We start from the raw sequence: 25,460 nt of genomic DNA on the forward strand, positions 1-25,460 counted from the left end.
GGAAATTGCACCGATTTTTTGAAAATTCTGCATAAATAAATCATTAAGATGTAAACAAAGTCAGTCAGGACTGTTTGGTGTGAAATGCTCCTTTCTAAAGAAACTTTGAGTCAGAATTGTTCACAGTGGTGGTGAAAGGACCCAGAGGTAAGAAACATTTAATGTCTGGGCGTTAGAAGGCAAAACAGTCCCCAAAACAAAACATATTATTTCCAGATTTACTACTATTTTAGCATCATCAACGTTACATATAAATACTCAAAAGACGTGTAGTGAATAAAATGAGTAAATAATCAGTAAATAAAATGGCTCGCAATGCCCATCATGTCCATTGACAAGAAATTATGTGAAAGAGTTGGTAAGTTTCTCTATAATGTGAAAACACTGAAGCAAAACGCTGAATAACATTGTTTACATCTCAATCACTGAATTATGCAGGTATTTTGAAAAATCGGTGGAATTGCCCTTTAATGTACAGTACTCATTGGTGGGCGGAGCGAAGCGCACGCTACTATTTCAAAGCCAACGAGATGCGCGGCGCATGCGCAAAAGCGGAGCGTAGTCCAGGCGAGTAGAAAGCGCGCTGTGCGCTAAAAAGGGGCGCTGTCTCTTTAAGACGCTGTCAAATCCGCTTACTGCTCATCTGCAACCGTGATTCTGTTTCGCCTTCTGTCAGTGTGTTCAGGCTCGCTGGGAAAACAGACGCGCAGTTTAGTTTGGAGGCGGTTTTCTGTTTCGGTGAGTCTGAAAGTTTTAGTCCGAGCCAAAATGGACTGGACGGTAAACTCATTCGGATAAGTCGCCCGTGAAGTTGGGAGAATGAGTTGAGTTGCGCGCGACGGTTCCTCTAAGCTCGCCAACTCCTCTGCGCGCGCACTGCTTCAGCTGCCGCCGCTACTACTCGTCGCTCGTTCGTTTTTCTCTTCGCGCGCACACACCGGAGGGTGAGGAGGGTGATGGTGAACGGGTGAAAACTGCCCCCTCACCTCCCCGGGAGTGAACGGAGAAGGGAAAATGCAGAAGAGCGTCCGCTACAATGAGGGCCACGCTCTGTACCTCTCCGTGGTGGCGCGCAAGGAGGGCACCAAGCGCGGTTACCTCAGCAAGAAGACGACCGAGAACAGCCGCTGGCACGAGAAGTACTTCGCCCTCTACCAGAACGTGCTCTTCTACTTCGACTCGGAGCAGAGCGCGCGCCCCTCCGGCATCTATCTGCTCGAGGGCTGCACATGCGAGCGCGTCCCCGCGCCCAAGGTGTCCACCGGCGGCAAGGAGACCCTGGACAAGCTGGTGAGTGAGCTCGAGCGCGCGTTTGGACACTTCGGGTCTGGTCAAGCTTGACCCTGGAAGGCGCTTGTCGTTTTTTGGCCCCTTAATATAGCCACGAAGTCGGTAATGCTGGAATAAGTGACCCTTTCTGTCCCCAGCAATGCGTCCAGGGTTATTTTTACCAAGCAGGGGTTCTCCATAACGCTGGATAACTTAAAAGGGGCAATCCACCGATTGTTCAAAATTTCTCAATAAGTCAATCGTTGAGATGTAAACTGTCATTCAGTGGTTTGATGTGAAGTGGCTCATAGTAGAGAAATTTCCAGACTCAGATTTCTTTACAGTGGTGGTGATAAGAACCAGGAGCACTCTTGAAAAGATGGTTCTTAAAGGGTTCTTTAGTAAAGACAATGGTTCTGTCTATATAGCACCAAAAAGAGTTATTTTGTTGTTGCGAGTTTGACATTTTTACAACAGCACAACCCTTCTCAGAAATGTCCTATGTAGAACCATATACAACACATTTTCCATCAATCTGAAGAACGTTTTCACCATGCAAAGAACCATTTAAGCATGCAAATTGTTCTACATAGAACCACTGTCTTTACTAAAGAACCCTTGAAGAACCATCTTTGTGAAGAGTGTGATCAATCTGGAAAAAAAACATTTTCTTCACCTTTCTTGTATCTTTCCACCATGAATGAGTTGAAATAAACTGATTAAAATTTGTTTTAAACCAAAAACTTTATCACAAAACTACCATAAAACAGTGTCTCAGACGTCAGGCAGTGTATTCATAACCATTTCATGTAATAACCTTCTGTGAGGGAGCTTTCAGAGGTGGGTGGCTGGTTCCTATCACCACCACTGTGAACAATTCTGACTTGGTTTCTGTAGAATGAAGCATTCCACATCAATAACTCTGAATGACTTTTACATGTTTACCAATTATGCAGAAATTTTGAAAAATCGGTGAAGTTTCCCTTTAAGCCAAAAGTGAAAACTGACCAGTAGGAATGCCCCTGACCTCCTGTTGGACAGTCTTGATGTTTAATCTGGCTAGTTGGAACAGTTTATTTGTGAAATATCCCTCAGTTATGGTGTCGTGTGGAGATAATATCAGCCTGTGTACTCCTTAGGCAGGCGCCACTTTCTGGCGTGCAAAGTGTCAGAGATGCATTAAGTATATCACTATGAGAATTAAATATGTTGTTATTTACTATTATTTGTAGGCAGTTAGTCACTTTAAGACATTCATTTGGCCAAATAAGGCCAAAGATCAGAGATGTATACTGAAAATACCACTATAAGAATAAAGTAATAGTAATATATAGGAGATATTATAATATAGTTTCATTCAAATTGTTACATTTTTTCCATGGATTAAGACAGAAATGCTGCATATAGTGATGTCTTTTATCACACATCAGATTCATGGCAGTCATACGAACAGCAGCCTGTTGCACTGTGCACGCTAGATCCTTCCTCACTTACAGCCATAGGCTATATTCAAAACAGCATACTATCATACTGCACACACTGCACTACTGAATGCACTACTGTTGGCACTGTGCTGTTATGACGTACTATTTAGTTTGATAGCATTGCGATTTTGGACGCAACCATACTTAAGGTATGCTGCCATCTCTCCCTGCCCTATTTTACATCATAATAGTGCCCAGATGCTGTAGGTTATAATCGCTTGCAAAGTGTGAGTTTCGAGAGGTGTTTTGTTTCCGTTCGGCTTAACTCTTTGAGAGCAGTACGTTTTGTCTTAAAATTGATAGCGCAGTAATCTTAGTGTCAGTTTCCAGAAAAAAAGAACATGCTTAAAACATGCTCACTCAGCCAGAACTGAGTGGATGCCAGTAAACACACATCAGCATGAGGTGCTTTTCATAGTTCTTATTGGTGGCCTTGTGCTTTTATCCATTACTTGCATAATTAGCATTTTTTTCTGAACTGTTCCTTTAAGGTTAGTCTTGATCTGATCTATACTGTCAGTGGTGTTTAACCGTTCAGAATTCTGTTTAGTCTTGACTTAGGCTTAATTTAGCTTTGGGAAACCAGCCCTCAGTGTAAAAGATAGTTGGCAAACATGAAGATGTAGAGTCAAACTTTGACTTGACCACATTCATTATGATATAAAACATTTCCCTAGAAACATACAATTCTCTAGACACTTTGATGGATTTTTACAAATAACACAGAACTGCTGTGGCAGTCATTCATTATTTTTCTTTTGCATGCTGTTATTTCAGTCATTTGATGTCACTGCTGGGGAAAGGCATAATTTCGGTCTTTCACTTCTCTGAGAGATAACAGCTCTCTGATCAGCAGGTTTAGTTTTTGGCTCTGTTGCAGTAATGATCAGTCTCTAGACAGAAGACGGTCATTGTAACGATTTAGACTGAACATGATAGAATGTGCGCATATACAAGAGAATGGTCAAGAATCAATGAAAAATGACATAGCTCTGTGTCTCTGGTAATATTGTCAGATGTGTGGGTAACCCTAATTTGATATGAAAGCTTTTCATGCAGATTACTCAGTGAATCAACCTGCACTCTAGAAGAGGTATCATAGGAGTATTACGCTTGAATCAAATCAGCTCTTTTCGTCATTCATCATCTGCAGCTGCGCATCCTTTATGAAATGACAGTGGGCACATAATGAGATAATAGTGATGACTCCTGGCAGAGTAGTTTTACTGTTGCACCAAAACCAACCTTAGAGTTAAAGATGGTCATGATATAATGTGTTTTGTCTACGTAGTTTGTTTCCTGTGCCGTTTAGATGTGATGTGCTCCTTGGCAAGCCCTGGACACGATTGTGGCCAGTGATTACATGTGATCACCCCAGGTCATTAGTCTCTTTTACACGACAGATTCTGAAATGGATGAGATGGCTTTGATCTTGCACAAAACATGGTTGTAAATGCACTTGACCAAAAGCAAATGTCTAGAACTTGCTATTGATTTGGCTCAAATTGATGTCGTAGCGTTTGATCCTTTTCAAATGCTGCTTGCAAGCAAATGAACTCACAGCTGCTGCAACACGTACAGCGTGAACAAGTAGTTTTACAACTCTGGGATTTCCTTCTTTAATGAGTTTTGTGTTTTAGTAGATACAACTAGCAGAGGATTAAGTAGCATTTGAGCTGGAACCAAGAACTCTTTAAAAGAAAGCTTCCCAAATGGTGCTTGGCTTGAATGTATAGTTCTAAGAAAAATAGTTTAATTGGTTTATTGGCATTGAACCTTTACGTTATGTGCAGGAGTGGTGGGCAATATGACAATATTTTATTACTGCTGTGATAAACTACGCTACAGTACACTTTTCTGAGCATATTGTGGATATCATCAGCACCTACAAACTGACCAGCTGCATGCTTTATTACAAAGAAAGCATAATTAGTCCTGTTTAACTGGATTAACTAGCATAATATGCAATAATATCCTTTTTTCTTTTCCAACATATCAAACTTTAGATGAACTGAGCATTATGATATGTATCGTGTTTTGTTAAAATAATTGTTTAGAGGTATTAGAGGTATAGAGCATATTTATGCATTTTTATTCATAAGTATTTTCACACTTTTTTACACCTGCACGTCTCATTTACATAAACAGTTAATGAACCATCCATTGAAAGATGGAAGCAAAGGGCTTCTTCTGTAGCAACATTCCAAAGAACGCTTTCTGGTACCTTTACTTTTAGTGAATGGAGAGGAAGCCTATTTAAATGAGCATGTCTGTTTGAACGAAGTAAAGAAAGCAGTTATGGGACAGGCAAATCACTTCTCATGATATGTACAGGAAATACATAGCCTACATTCTGAGGAATAAGAGATTGGACACATTTGAATACCTGTCTGAATTCAACAAAGCATTCAGCTGATTCAGTGTACCTTTAGTGGCCAGGTCTGACCTCTCTCTTCTGCAGGAACACAGTCGCTCAGCAGCTAGAAGCCTCCGCTTAATCACACACCCACGGACGCCCACACAGCTGCGTATGTGTATGCACATTGACACACACGCACACACAGAAATAAATCTCAACTGGTCCACAGAGAATGCAGGCTGTTATTCTGGGGTGCCACAGCTCCTGATGAGAGTACACAAGAGAATAAGACTGAAAAGACATTTACACAAATCATTACAAATAAATGTAGTGCAGCGTATAAGTACTGTCAACTGGTGGTTTTTCGGCAAAGATGCGAACTATAATCAACAAAATAATGGTTATGGTTCTGTTCGTGGGGGCTTTGAAAAATGCGTCAGTTTATGATAGCTGCTGAATATTTGGCAAGTGCTGATATTACACTGAAGTGGAGCAATTAAACTCATGAAAACTGGAGAACAACCGGATCCAGCCAACATTCATTTGGGACCTTTGCTGTTACCTATTGCATTATTGGGTATTATAAAAGATTAACGATATCAAAACAGACATTATATGAGGAAAATAAAAGGTTTAAGCATTTATGAAACTGCCGAAGTTGGTACAGGGCAAAATAATTAACACCAGAAATGTATTGTGATGTATATAAATTACTGGTTCTCATGAAACTTTTAAGTCCAGTTCAGAAAGGCCAGGCATCACAAGATTAAACAGATTAGCTGATTGGTACTGGTTAGGGTTGTAACGTTTAGAGCATGATCGATGTGAAAAATTTTGTACCTGATACCAATTTTAAGGGACTAAAAATTCCAATGACCAATAATATTGGCTGACTTAACTTTATATTTGTATTAGATTTTAATTTCACACTACATTAATAAAACAGCTCTTTTACTAACAGATTTGCTTGTCAGTTATCAATGGACATGTTTCTTAAACTGTAGCACTGGGGGTGGAGCGACCCAAAATTCTTTTGGTTCTTTTGGGCTTGATTTCTGTTAATTGCCTCATATTTTTCATTAGTTTTCGTTATAAGCAGTTTATTTTTTGTGACATATTTTTATTTTTTTGCTAAAAGTAAGGTTTAGATACAGTTCACATGCTTTTTTTTTTTGTTATGTTATCCATTATGGTGTTTTGTTATTCTGTCAGTCTTCAGTGGCACAACTGGTATTCACCCCATCATCAGGAGATCGTGGGTTGCAGTGCCACAGGCTAAAATTGTGTTAATTATTGGCAAGTTAACAAAGCCATAACAGATCCAGGAAAAGGCATGGTTTTACAGCATATTAACCAGTATATATATATATATATTGAGTGTATTGATTTTATTTGATTTGTTGCTGTATTGATAACAAATGAAAGCTTAAATGTAAATGACTGAGGTTGTTTCTTCTGCTGTGTCCCAAAACATATACTAACACCCTAAACTCATCTGTAAAATCTGTAATAAAACAGTGCAGTACCATTTAATGTACACTCATTAATGTAATAGTTATAGTATAGAAGTGTGTGCTTTGGGGCACAGCATTAGATCAGCCAATCCAGCAGCTCCAAAGGCTGCTCGTTAGCTTCTTAATAAACTTTTACAAGTGAAAGTTTAAGATATTTCTTGATTTATAATATTAATATATTAATATATTAGTAAGGCACCAACTCTGGCTTAACTGTGTTTGTTTTATCTAACTAAGATTCTTCTCGTAGCATTTTCTGAAGACTGTATTTAAAGTGTCCACATATCTTTTTATCTTTTTTTTGTGGTCATTCTAGTTTATTTTGCAATGGGGCGTTCTTAATGATGTAATTGAACATTATGAATACATGAGCCTCAGTCCACAATTCCCACATCAGGGCATCCCTAGGTAAAATGTCTATTCCTTGTAGGGATGAAGTTGATTGCAATATTTGACATTCATATAATTGCAGTATATGGCATAATGAATAGAATGCATCTGATATTGCCTGTAAATGTCACTAGACTGTTACTCCTTACTCACATAGCTTTTGTTAAAGTATCAGTGCAGTGAAAGACAGGAAGTTTACATGTATACATGAGAATCGTGCTTCAGTCCTCTTAATCAATGAAATCATGTGTGTGAAGTAAAATTAAATGTTTGATGTTTATACTTTTGTGTATATGTAGTTAAAATGGTTAACAAATAAAAGGTTTTGTGTTTAACTAGGTCTGTGCTAAACAGCTCAACAGATGGCTAACAGACTACTGCAGTATTACTCAGTTAGGCTTTACTGAGGGACTGTAAAACTGCAATATAAAAGATAAATATTATGCCACTTGAATGATAGTTATAAGTTTCAGTTGCTTTAAAAGTCTGGGTTTAAGTAGAGCTGGCCTATGTTCTATTAAAACCTATGTAGGAAGTGAATGTACCACCGTAGCTTGGTGGTAGCATAATATTTACATCTCCATAATGGAACTATTTCTGCATTAAATACTGCTATATAATAATATGCACTGCTGTGACGTTTATTAAGTTTATTACCTTAACAGTAGTAGAAGACACTATGAGTATTAATTTAATACAATGGCAGATTAAATTAAAAAGATAAATATTAAAGAGATGTACAATTTTAACTACATGCTTCTTTTTTCTTTTTCTTTAATTTTGAGTCAAAATGGACATTAAGTACAAGGTATTCATTTTTCAGGAGCTATTTCTGAGGAGATTAAATATAGGATGATCCACCTGCATAAGGAAAATAAGTGAAAAAAACAGGGATCTCTAAAAATGGAGTTCAATAATTTATCAAAATATATAAACAAAATGGGACTCCTAACAACCATGGAAGAGCTGATAGTTCACCAAAACAGAGCTTAACCTTTTCTAGATCACTGTACCGGTACTGATACACTTCCATTAAAGCACTCACTTCTGTTTTTTGTGCATCAAATCGTCCAGCAATATGGTACTGCAGTATACTGTTAGAAAGCTAGAAATCTCTGGATTTGATTTGCGCAAACCATTTTATGATTCATTATTCACAGAAGTAATTATCATCTCATTTGCAACATAAGCACCAAACACAGCAAACACTAACAAATCTGTGGGTCCTTACCTTCAAAGCCTTGCCACTATCCACAGAGACATCATAATCCAAAGCTTGTGTCTTAATAACATGGCAAGAGTCAGAGATCAGTTTAGAGATCTGTGAATCAGGCAGAAATAAACTCCTCCATTCTAATCTATGTTACTTTGTATCAGTAATTCATACAATTATTCTGACAGGTGGGAAAAAACCTGAGAGTGTTAACTTTCAAATGAGTCTGAGATCATGACTGTAGCCCAAAGTATGTGGGATCAGTGCAGCTTTTACGTAAAGTATGTCGTTTCAGGCGAAAATGGGCGGCAGTTAAAAGGTTAAAAAGAATTTGTCACCTTTAAAAGATACAAGAAAATTAAGCTCCATTCCAGATCTGAAGAAATCCACAGCTGTTTCTGTCTGTCCTGCCACTGTGAGAAAACAATGCAAGACTATGGAGCTGAAAGTATATGTAGCTGCTAATAATGTCATTATAAGCAGCCTGTTACTAGCTACTATAAATCATTACTGATCGTTACTGATAAAAGGACTTACAAAAAAGATGAAAATGTGGAAATCAAGGAAACTACTGGTGTTTTTGGAACAATAGACTGTCCACCCCAGAGTCCATACCTCAACATCATTGAATTTTTAGGGATTATTTGTATCGTGAGAAGCAGAAAATGCAAACCAACTCCTAAGACTGATTTTTGAAGGTGTGGAAATATATCCCTACAAATGTCTTTGCAAACCTGAAAGTGTCCTTAAAAGAATTAAAGTTGTAATAAAGGTTGCAAAGGGGCAAAGGGTGGATACACGAAATACTGGAAGATCTGATATTATGCTTCATTGTTAAGATGTCTTTTTTTCTGTTAAACAGATGCTTCTGCTTTTTTTTCCTGATGCTGAAAAATTAACGACCATACTTAATAGCTGTTTTGACTGGAAATTAAGTAATTGGAGGGTGGTCTCTGACTTTTGCACAGTACTGTGTATGTATATGTGTCTGTGTGTTTCATCTTCTTCAATAAAGCTTTTCAGGCACAGTATGGTTTTTTTTTGTTTATTTAAACCCATTTTTATTCTTTAGTCTAAAACAATCACTCACACACAACCAATCAATTAATTGTCAGAATAATCTGTGGATTACTCAGTAACTGTTAAGAATGAATGCCCTAGTGTCTCACCTACCCTATAAATGAGTCCTGAGCCTTCCCAGTAATCTTGATCACCTGCCCATATCAACATTCTTCTCCTCAGCATACAGAATGGCACACAGCAGCCACAATAGCAGTGCTCATTATTATATTGGAATTCTTTACATAGATTGACTGAAGCTCATTTTAAGCCAGAAGCAGTAACTGCTGTGGTGTTTTTTCGTACGCTCCTTTCTTAATCAATGTAGTGTTTTTGTACCAGCCACATGCAGCAAGCGGCGCATCACTGGTCAGGTTATGAAAGCAGCTCCTAACTTCAGGAGCAGTAGCCCTAGGAGGCCAGTGATAGTCATGGCAAGTTAGCATGTAACCAGTAACTGGCCTTACAAATGAGCTCCTGGAGTTACAGTTCAAATTGAATGCTCATTAACTATTATTTGCATCACTTTTGAACAATTTTGCCCTTGTGAATTTTTATTAGCAATTTTATGTGTTTGGTTTTATCTAGATATTTGTTCTCTGGCTGATCTCATTTACTTTATAGCTAAATCTAGCTTTAGGTTTGATATCCACCTACTCCTTTTGAATTCTAGCGTGACAGAGGTGTATTTCTGTCACATTATATCAGATTTTCTATGCATGATGACTGTTATTCTAAGCTTTCATGTCTGAGTATACAGATTTTGACACCTCGTTCGTGACAAATTGACTGGCACTGTAAGTGTGATACATTCTTCTATTAATATCTGATGTTGAAGTTGGAAATTATACCATGTTTTCAGATTCAGAGCATTCCAGCTCTGTTGGTCACTGGGTCCCATGCTGTGCACCACGGGGTATCAAAAAATCAGTAACGTGCATGTGTACATGTGAACATTACTTGGGAATATGTAAGGCAGGCGTCATCTTAGTTTGGCCTGTGTTTTTTTATTTAATTATGGCTTATTAATGGAAATGTTTTGGATTCATGCCACAGATGTAAAGATGTACAGCATTTCATTTTCACCTTTGTGTCATCTTGATTCCAAAAGTTAAGGTGGTATATGCTGTCACTGTTAGAACAAAAGCTTGTATCTCTGAAATGGTAACTTTTCGTGAGAACGTTATTAAAATTTAATGTAAGAGAATGTAACAGGAATTTATTCCAGCTACCTTTGGACCATTTCTATTGGTTCATTCATCAATATTCACACAATGCAAAGGGTTCCGAATTTTCAAATATGTTATGTGAAAATAATTTGAATAATATATAAAAAAATACAACCTGAAAAAAGAAGTTAGAAGGTTTTGAGACAGCAGTGATTGTATATTACTTTAGTGGAGGGTTGTAGTATCACAGTTGTACTGTGTGCATAAGACTGGAGTAATCCCTGTGACAGATTATGTCGGTCTTGCAGGTCTGATCAGACAGCATTAGTGCACAGTACACAGTAGCGTTAAGTTTAGTCTGTGACAGTCTAGCCCACTTATAATGGAACATGTCAATCACAGAAAATTAGGGCCTGTTTAAAGGCCACTCTAGAAGTTGTTGAAAAATAACAGGGCATTTACAGCAGATTATGCTGCTGAGTGGCTTACTCTAAAACTAGAAGAGATGCCTGCATTCTCAGAAGGAAAAGCATCCAACCTTAAGTGCGTTTTACAGCACAAGTGGAAAGCAATCTGTGTTTAAAATGACTTGAGAAATCACTTGAAGAACAGCCAGCTATAGATCAATAATCAAAATTCCACCCAAACTTTGGTTTTATGAAATGCATGCAAAGCACGAATCTTTTGTGGACATCCACAGGTCATCCAGTTTTGGGTTCAGAATGTTCTTGTACAGAAGCAAGCATAAAAACAATTCAGAAACACTTAAACATTTTAGCGAAAAAACATGTATTGCTGAGTAATATTCTGACTGTCTTCAGTTATGTGTGCTTCTATGTTTAAGAGAGAGGAAAGATTAAAACAATGACATAGAAACATATTAGAAAATTAAAACAAATTTTAAACAAGTGCAGCAGTAAAATAGTCCCAGGCAGGTAAGAAGATTATGTAAGATTGCATGCATTCTGTTCTGTCTTAAAATGCAAAAGAAATAACAGCAACACTTCTTGAGAATATTACGTTATTTGTTATTACTCTTCTTATTTGCATTATATTGCGGCTTCTAAAATCAGTTTTGCTGATTTGTTCTTCGACCCATGTAAGTGTAGTAGGAGGTCAGTTTTGTGTGTAGTGTCTTACTTTACAAGCACATTTTTAGCACGTTTTGCAGCCAGTGTATTGCATTGGCATTAAAACATTTCAGCCATAAACGCTTTTAACAAGTGGTCATACTCCCTCAACTAAAGTAACTTTATTCATTTAACTTTCCAATTTGGGAAATATGTAGGTGAGGAAATCCCCTATAAAACCTGGAGCCTCTGTGAGATGGCTGCAGTTTGGAAAAATTAATAGAGATTAACACCTGACCTTTTTATCTGCACTACATTTCACGTCATGTCTTGTTTTACTGTTATTTTAATGACTCTGTTCTCAGCCAGATAGTGCACAATAATATTTTTAACAACATGAGCAGATACAGTATGCTAAGAGTAACTGAGATAATAGGGTAGGGGTTTCGCTGTTGCCTGTGGAAAACAGTGGGTCTAGCAGCTAGCAGGGGGCCAGCTGCTCCGAAAATGAAATGCATGGGGTTGTTCGCCACTGTTGATTACTTTTAATCTAAATATAGTGCATATAATAAAATATTTCTGTCATTTTTGTTTCTAGTTACATGCATGCTGTTAGGTTTACAAAAGCAGAAGGCCCTGTGACCTTAGTGATGTAAATCTAGTAGAATGTGGTTCAACAAGACTTACTGTGATTTATTTGTGGCCTGTACTTGAGCATGCAGGACTTTAGTCTGTCTAAAAATGGCCAGACACAGGGCTCTCTGGTGGATTGAGCTGCATTGAAATGAGACATTTGGCTATTAACGTTGTCTGCCCTTTAGCCTAAAAGTAGATTAAAGTTTATTGCATTGTTGTAGTGGGGTAATACAATGTAATATAGGCCAGTATTGTACTTACACAAGTAAATGGTTATGGTTAATATCTAGAAGGGAGTCAGAAGGTTTCATGTGTCAGAGAAAAGATTGCAAAATAGGCACAACACTAATGCAGTCACAGTGTGGGAGTACCTTGAGTCTCTTCTCCTAGCAAGCCCACAATGTGCATGCTACTACCTGCTAAACACAGCTAACTTGCCTTACCACCTATCTCTCCAAAGTAAATTGTGTTTCTTGAACATAATCTAGCCTAGCTATCCTTTAGTGCTCATTGAATTTTCAGGACATGACCCTGCTGCACTCCCAAGATTCAAAGCTTCACAGCTACTGGCCTCCTCATTACTGCCCTCACCCCAGATTGTGAATTATGTCATACTGAGCTTGCCACTGGCCGTGCCACAGCTGGTACTCTGGCTTCATGTCATTACAACACTGCAGTAGCTCGCTTCCTTTCTGCTATTAAAGAGTGATGCTAACTGACGCTAATGCTGAAAGATCTTCAGACCTTGTGTTTAGCAGAAGATGGGATATTAAGCTGTTGCTAAGCTAGTGGTTATAGATGAACGAATAGATGAGCTGACTATAAAATGGAATATTAACCTGAGAGTTTAGGCCATTTCCATCCAGGCGCCATTTCAGTATGTCTGTTGAGGCAGCTGGTATAATCGAACATCATCTGCTTTTAATTATTGATAATGTGAGGCTATTTCCAGAGCCCTGTCCCTTTTTGGGCCATAGCTTCTTAAGCACACAGTCTACTATGAAGCCTCATATCTCTTCACACAAAGCAAATGATCTCATATTCATTCACTTTTAATGGATAGCATGTATTAAAGCATATGGTGGTCTCATGGCCACAATGACCTGAATACTGTCATCAGACTTTTTACTGATAGCTGTTGTAATTGAGTTTGTGAATTACATTTTGCAGATTGGCTTTGCTCATTCCTACAAAGAAACTGTTCTAAATTCAGTGGTCAATATGAAGCCTAATCTTAAAATCCCAGGCTTACTATATCCTAAGGTTTATTATTGTGTAACTGCTTGGACTACAGTGCAAAGTTTTTTTTACAATGCAAAGGTTTTTTTTAAGTTATAGAAGTGTGTAATAAAAGTCTGGACATATAGTGGTTGACAAAATAGGTCAGGGAATTTAGACATACAGTTTGCTCATTGCTAAATGGTGTGACATTAACTGTCATTACATGTTACATTAAACTGTTTCTCTGTTACAAAACTAAAGAAGTAAGTTTTGGGAACTAAATATGTCTCAGTTGATCGACTGATAGGTGAAGATTATGTAGGGTAAAGTTTATTTAAGGGGAAGATTATGCAAATCATACAACCCCATTTCCAAAAAAGTTGGGATGCTGTGCGAAATGTAAATAAAAATAGAATGTAATGATATGCAAATCATGTAAACCATATTAATAAAGATAAATACTACAAAGACAACATATCAGATGTTGAAATTGAGAAATTTGATTGTTTTTTGAAAAATATATACCCATTTTGAATTTGATGCCAACAGCACGTTCCAAAAAAGTTGGGACAGGGTCATGTTTACCACTGTGTTTCATCACCTCTTCTTTTAATAACACTCTGTAAGCGTTTCGGAATTGAGGAGACTAATTGCTATAGTTTTGAAAATGTTTTCCCATTCTTGTTTTATGTAGGATTTCAGCTGCTTAACCATTCAGGCGCTCATTTGTCATATCTTTCATTTCATAATGCGCCAAATGTTTTCAGTGGGTGACAGGTCTGGACTACAGGCAGGCCAGTTTAGCACCCACACTCTTTTAATATGGAGCCATGCTGCTGTAATACATGGAGAATGTGGTTTGGCATTATCTTGCTGAGATAAGCAAGGGCTTCCCTGAAAAAGATTGTCGTCTGGATGGCTGCATATGCTGCCAAAACATGTATATATCATTCAGCATTAATGGTGCCTTCACATATGTGCATGTCACCCATACCATGTGCACTAATGCACACCTATACCATCATGAATACTGGCTTTTGAACTGTGCACTAATAACAAGCTGAGCGTCTATGATTTCCAAAAAGAATTTCAAAATTTTGATTCATCGGCCCACAAGACACTTTTCCACTTCGCCTCAGTCCATCTTAAATGAGCTGAGGCCCAGAGAAGGTGGCAGCATTTCTGGATCCTGTTTATATGTGGCTTCTTCTTTGCATTTTAGAGTTTTAACTTGCATTTGTGGATGCAGCGACTAACTGTTTTCACAGACAGTGATTTTCAGAAGTGTTTCTGAGCCCAAGCAGTGATTTCCACCACAGAATTGTGTCTGTTTTTAATGCAGTGCTGTCTGAGGGCCAGCAAATACTAGTTTTTGGCCTTGTCCCTTGCATACAGAGAGTTCACCAGATTCTCTGAATCTTTTAATGATATTATATACCGTAGATGATGAAAAGCAAACGTTCTTTGCTGTTTTACATTAAGAAATGTTGATCAGATTTAGGTGGCTGGGTAAAAGCTGGTTGGAGAGCAGGATTAGAAAGATATCTTTTGCCAGAGGTCATAATACCCTGAATTCCAACTACAGGGTCTTCTGGACCCACTCTTTTATTGTGCCGATGAAAGTGAAACTGAGCAATTGAGAATGAAATTGACTCATTAGACTGAAAGCAGTAAATTCCACCTGGCCATGTCGCTATGGTCATTCACATCAGTGTACAACTGAGCTCTATTTTTCAGGCATGCTCCCCCTTGCCTGAAAATGGAAGGGCTTTATACTAGCTCGGTGGTAAAAATTGATGCCTAGAAACTGAGGCTAGGGGCCATGAGTTCCTGCTGATAGCATGCTGGGCGATGTGTGTGCAATGTTGTGTGGTTTGTGAGTGTGTTCCTTAAAGCTATGACAAGAAAGAAAAGGAGTTTAAGACAAAACAAGGTTCCATCTGCTTCTCCTGGGTGGTCAAACTGAAGCTTGAGTGAGTGGCTTCCTCGTCCAGACACTGTGGTCTTTGCATGCTTATACACTGGCCATCAGCCCATCCAATTCTGCAGCAGTCAGCCTCCAAAGCCCTCCATTACTCAGAGCCAAGCTCCTTTTCTCATGATGCAGTGCATTGCAAATGGTGAACATATTGTTATTCTGTTTTGCAATCCATAAAGATGGATTTAATCATATCCAGAAAATACACTATTGCTACAGTTTTCTGTTAGGTTTGGCAACCAACCTGTGGCCCAGCTTAGACCTTTTCTGCTTCTCGGTTTCTGTGCTGCGGTCCATCATAACCTAGCAAATGTCAGTTTTCGCTTGACTTTGCATTTGTGTGTTGCACTATGGAGAGTGCAATGTGTAACTATAAAAGTATTGCAAAGACTTTGAAACTCTGCTCCTGATATTTTGCCTTATGTAAGTGCCCCTCTTTATCAGTGTTCAATGAAAAGGATAAATAGAGGAAAGGAGCTTAAATGAATAATGACGAGGAGGTAAATGAATAAAGATGCGAAGTAAAAAAGCGTTATTAAACGCAGCCCATGCTCTCAAGACCACGTTGCCATGGCAATGGGATTTGCTGGTGAAGTGACAGAGTTTGAAAATACGTTCGACATTTGTTAAGAAATGTTATGCAAGAGCTACTCTCTCTCTCTCTCTTTCTCACTCTTGTCTTTCTCACTGTCTTTCTCTCTGTCTCTCCCTCTCTCCCTCTCTCTCTCTCTCTGTCTCTCTGTCTCTCTCTCTCTCTCTCTCTCTCTCTCTCTCTCTCTCTTTCTCACTCACTCTTATCTCTCTCACTGTCTCTCTCTACCACCTTCTGTGAGCTTGGCAAATCTACAGCTCAAATTACTCGCCTGGGTACGCGGAAGTGCGAGTTGTAAAGAGGAGGAATCGTGGGTAGGGAGGTGTTAAGGCCGATGTTGGATCACCCCCTCCCCACCCCCAATAACGTGGTGATCGAGCCTGGAGCCCTCATCTGTCGTTACGGCACGGTTCACTGCCCTCCTATCCAGCTTAGGACAGTGGAGGAGTATAAAAGAATAGCATATATGTGTGTGCGCATGTATGTGTATTATGTTCTTTATTACTGTCTGCCTATGAATAGAAGCTCTTTGGGGTTTTTCTGTGGCACGTGACATGTCTGTTTCAGTAAAGCCTACATGACTTCATAATTGAGTGATGTATGCAGAATAATGGGTTAGGAAGCCAGTCAGTCAGGCTAGTACAGGAAGAGTGGAAAGAGACCTCCTATTGCTAACTTTGCAAGAAGTGCTTTGCTTAGGCAGAGTGAGTGTTTTGGAACAATGGAAACTTGAAAGGGATTCAGATGAGTTTAAAAGATCAGGCTCAGCTGTGGCTGAGTTGGTTTCTGTGCTGTGGCTTGGATTTGTGTAAATGATGTAGAGCGTCACAGAGATCCGTCATAAGGAGTGTGAAATACTAGTGGTTTATTTGCATTATAAGGCTAATACCTGTAGGCCCTGTTGTGTTTATAGTAAGGTCTCAGACTGAGCTAACCCTAATTACTGAAAATTGATATCTTGCACTTGGAGTCTCAGCAAAACTCATTAACGTTAGCTACCTAGCTAATGACTAGCATTACACTGGATTAACAGGGATGCACAATGACCTCAGAATCATATCAGTATCAGCAATGTTTTTCTGTAAAATTAGGCATGTTTTTATGGCCAAGACCAGCAAATCCACTTTTTTCTGGCTTGAGGCTTGAACACTAAACATTGTGTGCCAAACTGCCAATTAGTTGTGGTTGTGTTGTTACATACAGGTGGCTGTTTGGTAGCTTCTGATTGGTTTAACTTACCTGTGTGTGGTTCATCTACCAACCCAGTTTTATTGGCTTAAATTTTTCCACTAAAAACTTTGTTTAAACATTGTTGATAATGTGGCTATAAGTAGGCTATAATAAGTAGGCTATAATATATAACAGTTGCAGCTCTGGCAATTTGAAAATTGCACTCTTTCAAATTGTGATCTTGACATAAAAACGATTAATCTTTCAGCAAAGACATATGTTTAGATTTGACAGATATTTCAAACCAATTGATTTATGTATTTATTGTATTTGTAATGTATTTATTGTACTCAGCTTTTAGGTGATGCTGGGCTACTATGCTAAAATGTCTTAATTTTATTCATTTTATTTGTAGCCCTACAGAAATAAATATTATATTTCTCTGTGATACTAATGCAGATAAATGTAGGCCCAATTCATATATTTAATAAATGTGTGTATATTGGTAACAGCATTGATTTTATCACTGACACACATGAAACTGTTTTTGAAACTTTAATGTAGCTTTCAGTTTCAGGTTTATAGATCTCTTCCCATTCAAAGAGATGGGTTTTATGTAACTTCTCAGGGTCGTTGCCAAGATGGCCACCAAGTGGACAGATTTTTCTGCAAGAATTTTTTGTGTAATGCAGCACTAACACATTAACAGCAGTGAGCCAGTTTATGTGTAATTTGCTTGATTTGTGCTTTGATTTTAGAATGTAAATAATAATAATAAGCATTCTGATACATTTTGATGTTCAAATGGCCCTAAGTGTTAATGAACTGATATTTGGTTAAAAGCGGGCAAGAAGAAAGAAAAGCTTCGGCTAATGTTAACATATCCTGGTTTGTATTGAGCGAACAGAGGTGTACATTTAATTGACACGTTTTGTTATTCAAAAACAGTCATGGGAGATATTTTGGTCTGATAAGGTTTGAGTAACAGAGGTTAGCCTTTCAGAAAAGCTAACAAGCTAACACAAAGGATGCCTACGGACTAGAGGCTGATGCATGATCAAAAACGCAGCTCATCAGTGTATTTCAGTTAGACTGCTGTGTTAGCTCTGCTGGATTAGAATATGTAGCCTGCCTGTATGCAAAGAAATGAAGCTCCATTATGCGTCAAAAAAAGTTTAAACCAACTTTTTCTGCAGGCACACAACTGTGTCCACCAATGGAAAATGAATGGGCTGACAAAGTTAGAAGATTTGTATACTCAATTTTGAGCTGTACAAACCTCTCCAGCTCTAACCATGTACCTATCTACTAGACAGACATGGTCTGTATGTATGTGTACTGCTCTGTTTCTAGCACTTAAAGTAACCAGTGTATCTTATTCATATTGGGTGGTAATTTAGAAGATGATGACTTATGGGCGTCTACACAAGGGTTTTCTCCTTTGTGGGCGATGTGCTAACATACTGAGAACATGGTTCTACCTTCTCAATTACGTCAAAATAAACTTTTTCTGATTCAATTCAGCCAAAAATATCTCACACAATTTGGATTAAAAAACAGAATTGAATTAAAATTCATGCCTTGCACCCTTGAAAAGACAAATCAAGCTCATGCGATTCAACAATTGACAAACTCTCTAATGCCAGAATTCTCTTCCACAGAGCTGCAACATAAACAAAAATTTTGCAAAAATTAACATCTGCTGCTCATTAGGATTGGCAAGCCAAGTTGATGCAGTTATCATCAACTACAGATTTATGCAGGTGTAGTTCATCAAACGTCTCATTTGATGCTCATGCTTGTTTATTTTTTTTCCCAAATCTATTTGTCTGTGTTGGTGAATGCATGCTTGTGAGCTTGATCAAATTAGTCACATCCTGTTAGTATTCTCATGCACTGAGGGCTTGCAAGACATTGCAAAAAAAAGAAAAGAAAAAGATAAACATATTATGCTCTATTAAGCTCTGATGGGTGATGGGTGCAAACTTGTTTTGACAGTTAAACTTACTGCTGCACTTGAGCGGCTGTGGCTGTGAAGCACTCTGTGTGCAGCCAGCACATCCTTCTCTGGCCTTGAAAGCATGCTGTTGCTAAAGAAGCCCACTGCAGCAATGTAGTAGTCGTATTGTATGTCACTGCAGTACATTATTCACCAAAGACCTCGTCAAGATTCGCTATACACAACACCATGACGTCTTTATTGAATGTTAAAAATGAAGTGCTCTATCTTTTCCCAATAGTGGCTAAGGACATTTTTTTTTAAATAAAAAACAAACAATATCTATTTTTTAAACAATTAGATAACAAAGCAGACAGATAGCAGGGAGGTGGCAGTGTCTGAACATTGCGGTCTTGTTGTTTCCAGGCAGCTGAAAGGGTCAGAGAGGAGTGTACAGGCCCAGAGGCAGCCAGCCTGAGAGATTCTAAATAGATCTAGTGAGGGTTATGTAAGAACTCTCATGCATGTCTGCGATCTAAAACAGTAAACCATTAATCCTCTCAACTTGACTTGAGTCACAGAGAAATTCAGCTATGGCTGTGTATGTATAGACACATACACACATATCTGTAAACAAGAGAAGGAGTATAAACAAGTGTTCGCAGAATACTTGCATAGTACATTCTAGGACTGCACTACATGGATAGAATGCTACTACAGTTATAGACTTTTAAAAGTAAAGGTGCCAAATGGAACCAGATAAGGTTTTTTGGAGCAGTGTCATTGAAGAACCACTTTTAGTTCCCTAGAGAAATAATTTTCAAACACTGTGGGTCGCAATATCTCTTTTTTTTGAGCTAAATGAGATTGGACCACAAACGGGAGCCGCTTTGTTTGTACCCTGCTGATGCTTGCAAAGTGCTACTGTACTGTCAGTGTGGACTCTCACGTGGGCTGCACGAAGCACGTATGGTCACACGTTATCGAATGTGGTGTGAAAGTCGTTGGTAGGGGTGTGCAGTCGCTGTGTTTAATGCATCGGGTCTATTTTTGCTTTCTACCATGAGCTACATGCCATTATAAACATGAACAATACACTCAAGATATGTTCCACTTTCCTGCTGTGCCACATAAAACAAACTTCTTGTAGCCTAATTAATCAAAAGTGATCAAGCTGCAGAGCCAGCTATTCTACTAAGCTAGCTGAGAACACGGGTCAAAACAGATTTAAATAAGACAAGCAATGTCTAACTACATCTTAATGAAGTGTATTAATGGTACTGTGGGTAAGAAGGAAATGGATTGCATCAGAACAAATCAGTGTTGTCATTATTTTATCATTGTCATTATTTTATTATTTTTCTATTCCATATTCTCACTGTGTACCAGTGTAGGCCTATACATGTTTCATTCTTTTATCATGTTCGCTATTGCATTTGTTGATGGAAAGAACAGTAATCGTAAGTAATAGGGGACTGTTTTGACCAATTTATGTCTTATTTCACATCACAAAATATTTGGTGGGTCGCAAGACAGACACTACCTGTACAGGTGGGTCCTGCCATGAAAAAGTTTGGGAACCCCTGCCCTAGAGAACCTTGCAGAAATAACTCCCTGCATCTCGAAAAATAGACTACATAATTACATTAATTCATCGGAAACACTCGTCTGTGGTTTGTCAAGATGATAAGGAGCACACAGTAAATTGGTTACTTTGCTCAATTGCATATTGTAGCTTTCTGCAATATCATTACTGATTAATGTCTTGATAACAATGAACAAATGATATACTGTGCAGCCCTGCTGTATTCCCTGATCTTCTTAGCCTTACATGATTGTAGGCCTGAACAGAAACCGGTCACTGTTCTGTTTTCATATCTTTAGACATCATCCAAGTTCCAAACCGCTGACCAGTTCAAACACTGCCACTGTGTTTACGTACTGTCTTGCATATTGTTCCATGATACAGATCTGATGTAGCTGCCTTGGACTTGGTTTGAGACAGATCAGGATTTGCCTTTGGAAAAGGCTCACTTCTACTGCTGAATCAGGCTCCTGATTCTGCTCTTTCTATGTATAGTTAGGTAACACTGATATGTAATCCCACACAGCGTAACCTGGCTTCACATAAGAAGGCTAGTCCTGGCCTGCTTGCATGCGGTGCAGTGTGTATTTTAGTTCCAAAAGCAGAATTCATGGAAGCACACAGGCAGTTTGCTTGCTCTCTTCAAGACAGCTGAGGTGCAGTGATTTTCCTGCTTAGCAGTTGTGCACTCATGAGAATTAGGTCAGTAAGTTGGCTAATCAGTCGTAGCAAACTTGGTCGACTTCTGTCCGTGAACTAATTGCATCCGATACCTATATTGAAGCTTTGAGCAGCGGCTGATGCTGAAAAGCTGCTAATAATTAAAATGAGCTATTTTTAATTGACTCACTTCACTTAAGATGAGCATCTGAAAATAAACTGTCATGCTACTCACACATTGCGTCACACAGTGTGGGAGTGTGCTGCTACAGGATATATTTGTTACAGGATTGGATCACATTTATTCCTTTTTTCTCTCCAAAAACCAATTCAGCATTTTCTGCTGATATTGGCCCTGTACCAATACCTGTTGATGCCAATAGACCATCTATAGTATTTATGTATTTGTTTGTTTGTTTGTACAAGTGCAACTCTTAATGTTAGGGGTGAAACAATTTCTGTAAAGAAAACAAACATTAAAAAAGTAATGTTCAAAAAACATTTCGCTGATACGCTCCTTGATATCTTCTTATTTGCCATCTCTTGTAGAAACCAAAAATGTACAGAATTTGGAAAGTAACTGAGTTATAATTAATGTTTAGTGTCAAACTCAGTGTAGATTTTAAACATTTTAATTGTGCGATTGTGCACTTTTATGTTGATATTTTAGTTTTGAGGGGTTTAAAATAAAGACACGCTATATATACGATTTTAAACAAGGCAGTTCAGGTTTTTGTATTGTTGGTAGAATTAAGATCACTGTTTTTCTTGAGAGCATTGTGTCTTGTAATCTTTTGAAAAAAAAAGGTATTGGCCAAAACAAAATATATAGAATTTAATTGGAGCTCTATAGAGTCAAGACATTTTTAACATACTCAAAATATTGAAAATGGCATCAACTTACACTTTGAATCAAATATCTTATCAAACCTAAAAATAAGTATATTGTCATGCTCCAAATAAATAAAGCAGGTGACATTTCTGCAAATCGAAGTTCTCACCTTCTGATCTTGTGAGTCTCAGCATAAGTTTAAGATCTGTTTAGTTTAAGTAAAAGTTCTGTTTTACTGAATGAATGTATAATGTGATGAAGCCGTGCAGTGCAGTGGGTATTGAAGAGCAACATTTACCAGAAGAATACACAAAACAGCACTAAGTATAATATCAAATATACTATCAGTAGTTGATTTGTCGACTCTACTTTTGTGCACCCTGCTGCCCCTTTTACTCTTTCAGTCTTCCAATCGTAGAACCAAGTTACAGCTTTGTCTTCTCAACAGAAGCTGTTCCCAAAGGAGTCACTGACGTTATGTTCCCCTTCAAAGACACAATAACATTCACACAGGCAGCTACGCAAACACACCTTAGCTGCCTCACAAATGTCTTTCTTGTGTGTGTCTAAAATGGCTAAAGAAGACATTTCTAAGATTAGATAAGGTAATCTACCTGCATAAGGAGGAGAGAATGGGACTCCTAACTGTGCAAGACCTGCTAGACCTCCAAAACTGTCACCATCACATAAACAGCACTTAAAGCTTTCGCCTTTGACAGAGAAGAGAACGTCAAGCTCAATTTTTGCTTTAGATCTGAAACAATCCACAGGTGTTCCAGTCCAGAAAAATATTCCTGCAGATTTCTTTGAAAAATTGCAGGTTAATATCCTGAAATGAACAGAAGCTGTACGAAATGCAAAGTGTAGACAAGCTAAATATTGACAAAATATGTTTTGTTGTTTTGTGTATATTTCCTGACACTGAATATGAATAACTTGTACTTAATGGCTAATTTGACTGGACATTAAACAAATGAAAGGGTGGTCACTGACTTTTGCACAGTAGGTTACTAAACATACAGTTGCACTTTGTATAATGTGACAGTTTTGTTAATTAAATGTAGAAAGTGTAACTAAAGACTTATAGTCCGGTGTTTTTCTGATGCTTTTATTCATTTATTAGCTTTCTTCCAGGCTTTGGAAGGTGAACAGGCCTTTTGATCGACCAAGAAAATCCTTAGTCAGGGACAGCCTGAAAATTTTGTGCAGACTGCTAGAGCAACAACATAACGCTCCCAGTTTGAAGAGTGAATCAGTGAAAGGTCTGTGTCTGTAGGGTACTTGTCTCACACTGGTTAGAGTGTGATGACCTTTAGACATCTGCTGAATATCTGAAAACTCCAGCAGATATTAAGCAGCTATTTGGGAAAAAGGGCATTGGGAAATTTAGTGCCAGTGTTAGTTCACCAAGTCAGATGTTTTGGATCTGCTCTTTCTCTATTGAAATGCTGGGTGAAGTTGCAAAAGTCATTTTTCTTAGAAAAGTATTTATTTAAAGCCATACAGTCTCAAATACGACAGCGGGCTTACTTTAAGAAACTCTGACATGATGCTACTGCATAATGCAGTGTTCTCTAATAGCTGTGTTATTGCCTGGCAGGTTTTAATGCTCTCTGTTTTAATCTTGCTATTGTTTGAAAGTTATGGGAAGTGATGTGTTCCACTTTACTCCCTCTCAGATTTAGAAAATCAGGTAACTAAGCTAAAGCTTAAGCTGCAAATTAAATAGCTAACTTTTTTTGGTGAATGCATTAAAATACTAATACATAATTCATAAAATAGCCAGTGGTGCCTATTGCATGATACAGATAGATGACATTGTTCTAAAAACATGGCTGTTCAGCTGTGCTGGATCAGATGTGCTAGTTGAATGTGCTCAGGGGGGTGTACAGTGTGTGCCATTGTTGCAGTCAGATGTACATCTTCAGAACGTATGTTTTTTTTTTCTCCACACTCCACACACCCTGTCCTGACTCCAGGCTTTTTATTCTACTTTTCTTTTTAAAAAGTTAAGTTATAAGACTTAAGTTTAAAAAGTTTAAAAGTATGTCTTTCCCTTTCCTATGGGAAAATGAATGTAGTGTACCTTTATAACTCAATTAAAGTACACAGCTTTTCCTTATGGACTGTTTTTGTACCGTTATGAGTACATTTGCTTTATGTGTACCATGAAGGACTAAGACGTAACTGTGCAGTATCCTTTTGTCTGACAATTATAAAAAGCCACATATGTTACATTTTAGGACATCCTCAGACCACAGTATCAGGTTTCACACATCAGACAAAACACCTTCATCAAAGCACTGTTATGTTTAAGATGTACAGTTTGGACATCAGGCAAAAAGGGCTCTAACAACAGGGCATCAGACTAAGTGACCAAAGGCAAAATGCCTGGTAAAGTTTAACATTCATGATTCTGTTTTCTCTTACTAGATTTAATTGCAGTTTACTGGGCAAATTAAAGATGACAATAAACAACAATAAAGTGAACTGTGCAATCATTATTGTTCTTTTATTTCACAAAAATTAAGCTTCAACTTAGATGTTATCAGTGAATTTGCTATGAACCATCACAGAATTAGCGGAATATAAAGCATGTAACCACTGTGTGGAAATAAAAAAAATAAATAACACGTAAAGCAAAGTAACGTAAACAATGATCTGATTCAACCGCTTAATGTTGTTATTTTAGTTGATTAAAGAGAATGTAAGAGGATTCTGTTTCCCGTACAGGACTAGTTCTTAGTTTGAATGTTATGTTGTTACTCCATGAACTCCACAGCACCTGAAATTATATCTTTGCTTTTGTTATTTCAGTGCACCCTACATGCAGTTTGAATTACTAGAATTGTATGCAGGAAATAGACTTATTCAAATGAGGTCTATAGGACTTGTTGTTTAGGGCCAATTGTATAGCACAGTGGGGCTTTGAGGTTAACAGGTGGCATCTCTTCTCCCTCAGGCCAGAAAGACAATAGCTGATTCAACTTTCTCTTCCACAGCTGCAGTGAGGTGACCGGGTGTATTTATTTGCCTGGGAAATGGCCCCAGGCTACTCTCTTCATCCACTGCTTGCATGTTTTCATCTTATTTCCTCTAAGCCATATTTTACCACCGGGTCTTCACCTTCAGGAGGGTATCAGACGGGTTAATCTGACTGCTGTGTATGAAGCACAGAGTCTCCATATACAGCAGTACATATACAGCAAAGGGTAGATTTTGGAATTGTAAGCTGTGCTGCCATTTCGCATTTTTGTATTAAGGGTTGAAGAAAAAAATTGATATAGGAGGCCCAAGTATCGAAATCCTTTGTTTAATTA

General features: G+C 38.1%; 1 protein-coding gene across 1 annotated transcript in view; it reads left to right on the plus strand.

Annotated features, from left to right (window-relative positions):
* The first annotated feature begins 637 nt into the window (after positions 1 to 637).
* Positions 638 to 25,460, plus strand: part of rasgrf2b (Ras protein-specific guanine nucleotide-releasing factor 2b) — an 88,258-nt gene continuing 63,435 nt past the window's right edge. Inside the window, exon 1 of the mRNA XM_036598329.1 lies at positions 638 to 1,290. Within this exon, the coding sequence (XP_036454222.1) occupies positions 1,015 to 1,290 (276 nt within the window). The 5' untranslated portion in view covers positions 638 to 1,014. The remainder of the gene's footprint in view (positions 1,291 to 25,460) is intronic.

This window comes from Colossoma macropomum, unplaced genomic scaffold (genome assembly GCF_904425465.1).
Source record: "Colossoma macropomum unplaced genomic scaffold, Colossoma_macropomum, whole genome shotgun sequence".
Classification (NCBI taxonomy): domain Eukaryota; kingdom Metazoa; phylum Chordata; class Actinopteri; order Characiformes; family Serrasalmidae; genus Colossoma; species Colossoma macropomum.